A 10,717-nucleotide genomic window follows, 5' to 3' on the forward strand; every position below is an offset into this window, starting at 1 on the left:
TAAACTTTACCTTTAAGCAAACGCCCCCCAAAAGAATATCAACGCCCCCCTTTTGAAAATATTGCTGCCAGCGCCCCCCGTCATCCTCTCAACGCCCCCCAGGGGGCGGTACCGCCCCCGTTGAGAAACGCTATCTTAATGTTTGTATGCTTTAGATGTTACATATAATACATATGTGAGAATACATATTCTCAAGTCATTCTGAACATTATGTTTTGTGTGTGCTTGTGTTTTTATGCAGGTGATTGTGTGAAGCAGACGGTGCAGAGTCACGGTGTTAAAGGGCTGTACAGAGGACTCAGCTCGCTGCTGTATGGATCCATACCCAAATCTGCTGTGAGGCAAGTGAAACCTCTGAATGACACTACAATGATGTGTTGAATCAGGGAATTTATTCAGGTGTATGACTGTTTAAACTGCAATAGAGAGAATGTTGGAATGTTAGCTGCAGAAAATAATAAGGTAATCTTGAATTTGATCACAACAATACATCTAAAAATAAGTTGGGACAGGGTCATGTTTACCACTGTGAAGCATCCCTTCTTCTTTTAACAGAAGTCTGTAAACATCTGTCTGGTGAACCTCTGTCCATCTTTACTTCTGAGAGATTCAGCCTCTAAAATGATCTTTTTATATCCAGTCTCCTCTAGTTCTTTCTTATTTGTACAACTTACTTTTACAGCCTTTGTCGACACTTTTTTTAAAAAATGTGTTCCTACAATCAGATTCAAAACCACCTGATTTTATTCCCCTAATTTCTTAGTTTAAACATCTGATGTGTTTACTTGGTGCCATGAGGAATAAAATATGGATTTATGAGATTTGCACATCACTTTATTCTGTTTTTATTTACCTTTTAATCAACATCTCCACTCTTTTTAAACTAAGAAAAAACACTGTCGCACCATTCTTTCAGGAAAAGATGAGTTCACATGTGATTTGTTCTAATTAGCATATTAACAAATACCTGAATTAAGTGACTAAATCCACTGACTCTACATTCCCTCTTTTTAAAAAGTGAGTTTAAGACGGAATACATCATATTTATTGTTTTATGTGTAAAAATCTAAACCTTATACTTGCATCTTAAACTATATGCACATTCTGTTCAGTATGATTTTATGGATTTATTGTAATGTTTATGATCAATATTAACATTTAAACAATTTCCTAAAATGTTTCACCTCTTTATATTTATTATTTTGCATGTTTTGCTTTAAACCTGCTAATTACGAAAGTGCATGTGTGTAAAAACACACTGACTTGAATAAAAACACTTAGTTAAGCTGCAGTGATTTTCTACCTGAAACTTCAAACTCACGCAGTCCAATTATTCTAGTCCATTACCCACAATGCTTAGCACAAATGCCACACCAGCCTTCAGTATAATTATGTTATTTTTTCACAGCACTGACATTTATCTACAGAGAAGTGTGCACAATGTGTTTTGTGTGCTCACACACGCACACACACACACATGTTGCTCAAACCAAAGCTGGATGCTTTTGTTGTTGCTTTTTGTTCTGTTTCATTTTTTTATTTTATCACTCTCTATTTTTCTTCCATATTTTTCAGTGTGTGTGTGCAGGTGTGTGTGTGTGTGTGTGTGTGTGTGTTATGCTGGAGGTTAGAGCATGTCTGTACGATAGAGAGACAGGGCCCAGCCAGGCGGAGCGAAGATGCCATTCAAACTCAGACGAGGTCTCAATAGGGCTATGGAGATTGAGACTTGTGATGAGTGTGTGTATGTTAATGCAGTGTGTGTGTGTGTGTGTCAGTCAGCTTTCAGCATCAGTTCCAGAGGGAGCTTGAATTGTTTTGTGTCAATTTGAAGAATTCTTTCCGTGGATAGAAATCATGCTGATGTTTAGATGCTTTTTTTTAGTGTTTTTTTATTTGTATAAAACTATGATCAATCTTTTTAGTGCATGAGTGACAAAATACAAAATGTTAATAACCTGATAGCTGCAACAACGTAGGATGGTGATTCTTTAGGCAAAGCTGATAAGTGTTAAAGATTGTAGGTCTTGACTTGGTTGACCAAAAATATCTTGGAAGTTTATCTTTTTACAGAAAGTTGTTACAAGGTTAATCCTAAAAGTTTTTACATCGCTGGGATGTTAAACTGTATTAAGTGAAACCACAGAGCATCATTACCAGCATACATTAATGTTGCTAAAATGTTCTCAGAAAATAGCAACAATTTTATATACCATATTTCTATTAAAGCTACTTATTTCAAACTATAAAAACATTATCTTGAACTATATCAAATGTTGCAGTTTGAAACAAATTACCCTAGTAGTTTTGCAGATATATTGATATACCATTCTGAAATGTGGGTACGCACTCAATGTAAACAAATCACTCGGCTAAATCTGTCAAAAACCACATGGAAACTCGAGTCATGTGATTGACCAACATCAGGCTGGGTGTAGTCTGTAGGGAAACAAATCTGGCTGAACTGGACAGGTGGAGAATCTTGGAGAAGACGTTTAGTTGGAAATATAAGCGTGAATCTGCTGCTAAATGTGAAATAAAAGAGAAAGAATGAGTAAGACAACTGTCAAGAATCAAGCAGGGCGGTAAAATGCCATAAAGATGCCTTTCATGTCAAAATTTTAAACAAAAATAACCTTACACAGATGGTTATAGTTGTTTTGGTCTAACCTTGTAGATGATCACATGCAGTGATATGAAATCTCATAAGTGTTGAGGGTAACTCTCAGCTACCACCGCGCCAAATTTTAGCTCAATATCTGTAAAATTGTCTGAGTTAAAGCCTTTTTTTGTGTTGGCGAAGGTCAATAGGCTGTGTTGGCCATCTTGAATTGGGTTCAGTCTAAAGGTTAACCAGCTGTAAAAGTACATCCAGTGATTACTTTCTGAGAGTTAGAATAAAATCTGTCCTCTGGTTCATGAGTTAGACAGACAAATGAACACACATGCACACACACACGTAGGCAAAAACTATAACACCTCTCATCTTTGTTGGCAAACAATAAATAAACAACAATACTGTGAATAAAAGGACAACATTTAGAAGCAGAATCTAAATGGAAGATGAGAAAAAGGCAAAACATTGGTTTTGATTTATTAAGAATAATTTGGCAGTTTCCCATTGGCCGCTGAACTGTTGGTTTTTTTCATCCTTTATCTTTCTTCCTGTATCTTTCGTCTCTTCCCCCACTCTCTCATTCCTTCCCCCATCCCATTAGCTGATTACTTTTGTCCCATCATGCACCACAGAGTATTATGGAAGATTGCCAGGGAGGTATGAGATGGACCTACAGTCAAGCCGTTTGCCTTTTCCTCCCGTTAACCCTTTGTTCATATCAGTTCTTCCCCTGCTTGCTTCGTCCTTTCCTGCACATCTGCATCTTTCACCTTCTCGACAGGAGAACTGACCTTGTAAGGAAGAGCCATTAATGAAGATTGGGCAGCTCTCCGCTGTCTGGGGTGACTCATCTCTAACTGTGGACGTCGGCCAAACGATGTGTCATATTTTAACCGAAAAGTTCAGTCCACATGTTGGATGGCGAGGAGAGTAAATTGGCGACGGAGCAGCCCTGATATCAGCATATTTCTCACCGACAGCCTTTAATGAACAGATTTGATTCAGGGGGGTGTTTAATAAATGCACTGCCATCCCTGTGCAGTCTAAGGATGCTTTATGTTGAAAAGGTGCCTTATTTTTTATTCTCTTCTAATTTATAAAGTTGTTCTTAGTGAACGGATGGTGTTCACAAAGCGAGAGATGTTAGGTAGCTGGGGAAAGTCTGCTTTTGAACACCGGGAGAGGAACAGATGTGGAAGTTTAATGAGCAGAGGAACGTCTCGCAGTGGAAAGGCAGATGGAGAGGAAAACTAAAATTACATGAGCCCAGTAATGAGAAATTAATTTATTTTGAGCTGAGACGATTGCAGGTAAATGGCCTAAGCAGACAGAGATAAGGCAGAAAGAAATAAGGCATTTATTAAGACCTGGTGTCTCCTCTTTGGAAAAACGTACCGGGCAGTGTCCTGCTGTCACCACAGTTCAATTCCATCTATAAATAACCTTTCTGGTTAAAGAACTCGCTGGCTCAATGTTTTCTGATTGCAGAGATGCACAAACCAGCCCTTCCTTAGCAGCCGCTGGTCAGTCATTCGTTTCTGGGCTTTATTGGTGAATCTTTAACGAGGCCGAAACCACGACTATGAAGTGAAAAACCTTCAACACATTTTGCACTTTCAGCAATTTGGTTTGGTGCTTTTTGGTGGTTCTGCTTGTAGAGTTGAAATTAGTCTTGATCTGGTCAATTTTATTTTTTTCCTTTTTGTTGCCTGAATCCTGCAGAACTGCTGCTTTCAGACTCATTAACTTTCCCTACAAGTCTTCCTTTAACAACTTGATTTGGAAATTTTTTCATGTAATTCTGTTCTTTTTTCCATAATGCTGTAAGCCAACAAAGCTGTTTTCTTTTACAGCTTTTAAAATTTTACAATATTTCCAGCTCACTGAAAGCGGTCTACGTTTTCAGGTGACATTTTGACTTGCATATATGTTATAAAATAAAATAAAGCTTGTTTTGTTGTAACTTTGGTTCTTCCAAACTGAGTGTTTCTGACAACACTTTTGATTTTTTCTTACACATGAATCTGTAAATAACATACTAACTGAACACAATCTACAGCTTGTATTAGAGAATAAAAAAATATTTTTACAGGGATAAAACGTCTCTTTACAACCTTTTTATTAAGCTTTCTTTAATTGCTGTCCTGGCCAAACCAGGCAGCATACATAAAGAAATATACAGAAAATAAAGCGTATATGAATTTGCATAAAACAGTATAAATAACTGAAGCTTTAAAACAATAAACATGACTAAACATCAGATTATACATCATCATTAGTTATTGTAGGAATAGGAAAAATTGTTTTTATAAAATTTATTTTAAAAATCCTAATATAATTTCATAAAAACCAGCTCTATTGGTTTGACAGGTTATTTGTGGTGAAAGGATGTATTTTTTAAATTCCTTGCAGGCTTTAGAGATGAATAGAAGGTAAATCTGTGGATTAGCTGGATTAAAACAAGCTTTTGAAATAAAGTCTGTGACTGAGCTACTGTAAGGCAGGGATAAGCAGCTGACCTTATTTTACAACACAGATGATTTCAATATTCATAATGACTAAACTTGGGCATGTAAGCACTGTTAAAGTCATCACCAAAATCCACCCTGGAAGTGGTCACAAATTGTTTTGAAGCTCGACAGGAAGAACAGTTTAAACTGTTGAATCCATGTCCGTTCTCTCAACCTTTTCTCGCCTTTCTCTTTGCCTCTCGGTGACTCTAAACTCTTTATCAGGTTTGGGATGTTTGAGTTCCTCAGCAATCGTGCAAAGGATGAAAATGGCCGACTGGACAGCACCAGAGGGCTGCTGTGTGGGCTCGGAGCTGGAGTGTTGGAGGCCGTGCTGGTGGTCTGCCCCATGGAAACTGTCAAGGTGGGTTAACAGTTTAATGACTGGGATGGACTTTATAACTGGTCTAATTGTACAATACATGAAGCACATTATTTATAAAATTTTGGATATGTTTTTTTAAATAAACTAAGCACAGTGCATTCTCTCATGAAGGATTTGTTTCACCCACAAAATAAATTCCTTGTTGCTTTAAGCAAGTAAAGAAATAGCATTATCACAGGAAACATTTTTATATATAATGTCCTTCAGCGGGTATTTTATAGTTTGTCTTAGCCTATTCACTGATTTCCTGGTGAAAGTTTGTTTTATAAAGAGATTTAGACTAAATCAAAATGTATCCAGCTTTTACAAAAACATTTTCTGTCCTGATTAGTGTGTTTCTCTCCTTTTATCTCCCAAGGTTAAATTTATTCACGACCAGACTTCAGCCAACCCCAAATACAAGGGCTTCTTCCACGGAGTCCGCGAGATAATCAGGGCTCAAGGTAAAGCCTGTCTTCAGTCAAATCAAACTTTATTTAAAATACATGCACAAAAGAAAGTGCTTTCCATTGAGAATTTAAAACCTAGAAGAACAATGATTTTATGAACACATTCTTATAAACATATAGGTAAAGACAGACATTCTTACACACAGAGTTATAAAAGTTTGATGCAATAAAACGTAAAAGAAGGAAGTTTTTAACAGTGGAGACCTCTGTGGAGAACAGTGGAGAACTATGCATGTAATTCAAATGCCCCCTGCTGGACAAACAGAGTAACTGCAGCTGAATCCTTGATGCTGCCTGATCAGCACTGAAGCAAGCTTTGTGATTTAAACCTCTGGTTTCCTGTCTGAGCAGGATTAAAGGGGACATATCAGGGAGTGACTGCAACAGTCCTCAAACAAGGCTCCAACCAGGCTATTCGGTTCTTTGTGATGACGTCTCTGAAGAACTGGTACAAAGGTCAGTGTACACAAGAACAAGAACCGTTTGCGTTTGTTTAACTTTGCTTTGGAGGATATGTATTCTGCAGCAGGGACAGATGGATTCATCAACGTGTTTATACTCATTTAAAGACAGAGAATATTTGGTGGAATGAGGAGTCAGTGCAATCTGAACAACAGAGTTCAAAGTGTTTCTGCTGTGTGGAATTAGGACGCAGCTAAAGCCAGAGATTCAGTGTCTGCAGGGTTTCATCAACTATCCATCCTCCTCATTTGCTCATTTAACCAAACTGTCTCTCACTGTTTTTATTTTACCTTCCCTAGGCGATGACCCAGACAGAAGTATAAATCCCCTGGTGACCGGGGCCTTTGGAGCCTTAGCCGGGGCAGCGAGCGTGTTTGGAAACACACCTCTGGATGTCATCAAGACAAGGATGCAGGTACATTAAAGGGTGGCTGCGTGGGACCAGATTTAGTGTTTGCTGCTTATGTTTTAATTGAAATGTGCAAAACCGCTTTGACAGATACTAATAAGATAAAACACTGCTGTTATTTTTATCTACAAGGGTCTGGAAGCTCATAAATATAAAAACACTCTGGACTGTGCCTTAAAGATCCTCAGGCATGAAGGCTTGACTGCGTGAGTAGGCCTCCACTTGTTGTTTTGGTTCAGCTTTGGTTTGGAAATTTGGTTTTACAGTTTTGAAAACTTCAGTCTTGTAACACTTTCTCACCTCCAAAGTTCTGCTTGGAAACACATACTGTCCATATTTAGAAGAACTAAAGAAATATACATGTGCATATTTTATCTCAAATACTGTGAAACTATGTTTTTTCAGAATATGACCAATGGAAAATATAGAGAATTAACTAATTAATCAAAAATATGAATCCTAAATGTGAGAAAATGGGCAATAATTAAGAAGCATTAGGTTTGCTGAATACTCCCAGAACAAGAGGAATTATATTTTCTTTGAAAATGCCGTCTGAGTGCTGAGTGATGACAAAACTAAAACTGAGCTGTAAAAGCTAAAAGAAGCAGAACACAAGGCTAAAAGCAGCAAGATGCTAGCTTAAAGGAGCAGAATGGTAGCTAAAATTTAAAAGTAGCCTAAGAAGACAAAAATAGAGGCAGTACACTGAAGCAGGTTTCAAAGAGAACAATGTTTTTGAAGGAACTGAAGAGATCCTAATGTATTTCCAGGCTGAAAATATCTGTAAGTCAAGTTCAGTATTTCGAGCTGTTGCCATAGCACCCATTTCCTGAATGAGGTTTTGATATAAAAATGGTTAAAAAGAAATTAAGTTGCAAAAAGCATAAAAAACAGAAAACAACAGTTCTAACGCTGAGTCAGCATTCACACTATAGGTGTGTGTCTTACTTAAAGACTAATGTTTTTAATTTAGCTCCTTTTTCTTTATAGTTTCTACAAAGGGACAGTTCCTCGGCTCGGCCGCGTCTGTCTGGATGTCGCCATAGTTTTCATCATCTATGAGGAGGTGGTGAAGGCCCTGAATGTTGTCTGGAAGACAGACTGAGCTGCAGCTTCAGGAACTGCTCTGTGTTGTAAAACTGGCTGCCGAGAAGAGCAGGTGGAGAAGTGACCATAGACCAGCATCATTCGCTGATTCTGAAATCCAACCACTGACAGACAGGAAAACACCTTGAAGGACTCAGATCCTGGAGAGGAAGCAGAGCCGATTCCTGCCTGACAAACTACAGGGTCTGAAACAAGTTAGGCAAATAACTTTAGAAGATACTTTATTCTGTATTAAGATTTCTTTCTAAATGTGAAAAATATCTTAATACAGCAGCCAACAAAAGCAGCTTTTCTCCTCTAAGTTATCCGCCTCACTTCCTTTGTAGACCTGCTCCGAACATCCTCGTGCAGAGGACATGATTTCTGTTTTACTGACGTTTTTTACGGAACAGTTCAGGTTTTATTCTGGATGGTTTCAGTTGCTCTCTGTCTCTTTTCGTGACTTTTTTTTTTAATCCAGAAGGATCAAAACTGCATTTGGTCGCAGTTCAAACTCATATTTAGGCCTTTATTTCCTGCCCTTCTACGTTTCAGATTGCGCTGAATATTTTTTATACAGTTCAGATTGTAATGTTTATTTATAACTAGAACTGTAGCGTAGTTTACCCTGTGACATACTTCCTATTACAGTATGAAAGCTTGTAAAAACGTGCCAAATTAACTTAACGAAAGAGGAGCAAAGATTATCACGAACCAAGTTATATTTTGAAGTAAAAGTGTTTATTGAAAACTGAATGTTAAACATGGCTGAGAGACGTTTTGCTGTTAATTGGTGCCAAATGTGTCCTGTCTGTCTGGTATCAAGTGCTATTAGGAGGTTTTAAGGTTATTTAATTACTGTAATTCACTGTGAATGGCCTGATGACACTGACTCATTGAGACAATATTAGATTTATGTGTTTTTCTTTACTGAAACTGAATTTATTATCATTTTAACACAACACTCTACTCATGCAGTATTTCCATGAGGATGAGGACTGATTTATTTTTTTTGTTCCCTACTAACTCTGAAGGTCTTTGGAAATAAAATGTTTAATTAATTAAATTTAAAAGTCCCACTTGGCTGGACTGTCAGATGTTTTTGTTATGTAAAGCCGGGACAAAGAATCGTCTCATTTGCTTTAAAAATATTCAGTCTTTCAGTGTCAAGTCTCCTTCAGGTTCAGGCTCTCACTCTTGTGCCTTTTGCTGATGTGTTTGCTGGAAAAAAAAAAAAAAAACTTTAATGTGAAGTAATCTCATAAATTATCTTGTTTAACTTGTTCTTAAAAATTAAACTGAAATGACAACTAATAAATATTTGCCCTGCTTGTAAAGGGAAGTGATGTGAAAACATTTATAATCTATATTCTTGCTGTAATGAAAGAGTTAAAATGACAAATATGTTCTTGTTTATTAAACATGGATCTTTTTTTTTTTTACATTTTTATGTTTGACAAAACAAAATGAATTCTCTACTGCCCAAATATCCAACAAAGATCTCATTGTGAAAATAAATCGGTGTATTTCAGACATGTTCTGTGTAGGTGTGTGTTTAGGGAATGTGTGTCATTCAGAAGACATCTGTGCAATAAATGTTGCTTCCCTCTCTTCTTGTTTGTAATTAATATGAAATCATTTTATTGTTTGTAGGTTTCTGAACTTATAAAAGTGCATCAGAAGCTTTGAAATCCTGCACTCGTTGTTTTTTTTACTCACTCATCTATAGAAGCCCGTTTCCACCACTGAAAAGAAAGAAATTGTCATAAACATGAGTTTAAAAGTTCATAATTATAAGTTTCAGACAACATTTCAGTCTTCAGATGAGTGTTTGTTGTGTGAAGGAATGTGCAGCTCTGCAGTGAAGGTTTTTGTTCAGTTTTACTCTAAATGACACAAGAATTCAGTGAAAATTTGACTTGTTTTCTAAAGCAACACAGGAAATGTCAGTTTTATAATACACACAGTTTTACCAGCATATGAGATACATCTAAATAAAATGATTTGTTGCTGCTGAAACAAATCATGGAACATATGGTCAGTTTTTGTTGTATTTTTTAAATATTTGTTCTTTGTATTATTATATTATTATCTTATTATTATTGTTATTATTTTAGAGAGGTGTTTTACTGTTGTGCAAAGATACATCTTCTATTTTGTCTACACTCATGGGTAAAAAATTATTTTAAAAAAAGAGCAGAAGCCACCTGTCAGAAAGATGCTGCTTATCCGTTTCATTTTAAAGCCATATGTTGTTCAATAAATTTCCTCCTGTTTAGGTTTGTTAGCTTGGTTTTAACTGACGCGTTTCTGTTCAATATGCTCTTGAGCACTTGTTGTCGAAGTGAAGAAGTACTTACAATAATCCACACGAAGTCTTCTGAACGGTGAACTTTACTTTTATTTTGTGCAGATATCGCAAAATTTTCTTCAATCTTGCACAGCATTCCACAAAAATAATGGTCAAAAAACTGTATTGAGCCAAGCTACCTACGTCACTTTCAAATCTGTCACATCTGCTTCACTGTACCCTTTACTCCACCAGATGGCGCTTTTATACCAAAACATAATACAGAAAACTCTTACTGGTAACCAGGGGTGGAAATTAGCACCTGCCACCGGCCAAATGCGGGTAAATATTTGAAGTTGCGGGTTGGCAATTTGAACAGAAAAGGTGTTATTTGTCCTCTTGACATATAGGGGGCAGTAATGTGCTCGAGTTGCTGCTGTTACGTCGAGCCCCGTTCCCCCATCAGATACGGTTCCCCCTGCGTCTCCGTAAATAATGACTTATCTATT

The 10,717-nt window shown here is 37.0% G+C and overlaps 1 protein-coding gene across 1 annotated transcript in view; it reads left to right on the forward strand.

Annotated features, from left to right (window-relative positions):
* The window catches only part of si:dkey-178e17.1 (tricarboxylate transport protein B, mitochondrial), a 25,041-nt gene extending 15,510 nt beyond the window's left edge, over positions 1-9,531 (forward strand). The window contains exons 3-9 of the mRNA XM_017412099.3: positions 242-341; positions 5,353-5,491; positions 5,871-5,955; positions 6,313-6,417; positions 6,723-6,838; positions 6,965-7,038; positions 7,823-9,531. Coding sequence (XP_017267588.1) covers positions 242-341; positions 5,353-5,491; positions 5,871-5,955; positions 6,313-6,417; positions 6,723-6,838; positions 6,965-7,038; positions 7,823-7,937 — 734 coding nt within the window. The 3' untranslated portion in view covers positions 7,938-9,531. The remainder of the gene's footprint in view (positions 1-241; positions 342-5,352; positions 5,492-5,870; positions 5,956-6,312; positions 6,418-6,722; positions 6,839-6,964; positions 7,039-7,822) is intronic.
* The last annotated feature ends 1,186 nt before the right edge of the window (positions 9,532-10,717 follow it).

Source organism: Kryptolebias marmoratus, linkage group LG1, assembly GCF_001649575.2.
Source record: "Kryptolebias marmoratus isolate JLee-2015 linkage group LG1, ASM164957v2, whole genome shotgun sequence".
NCBI classification, from domain to species: Eukaryota; Metazoa; Chordata; class Actinopteri; order Cyprinodontiformes; family Rivulidae; genus Kryptolebias; species Kryptolebias marmoratus.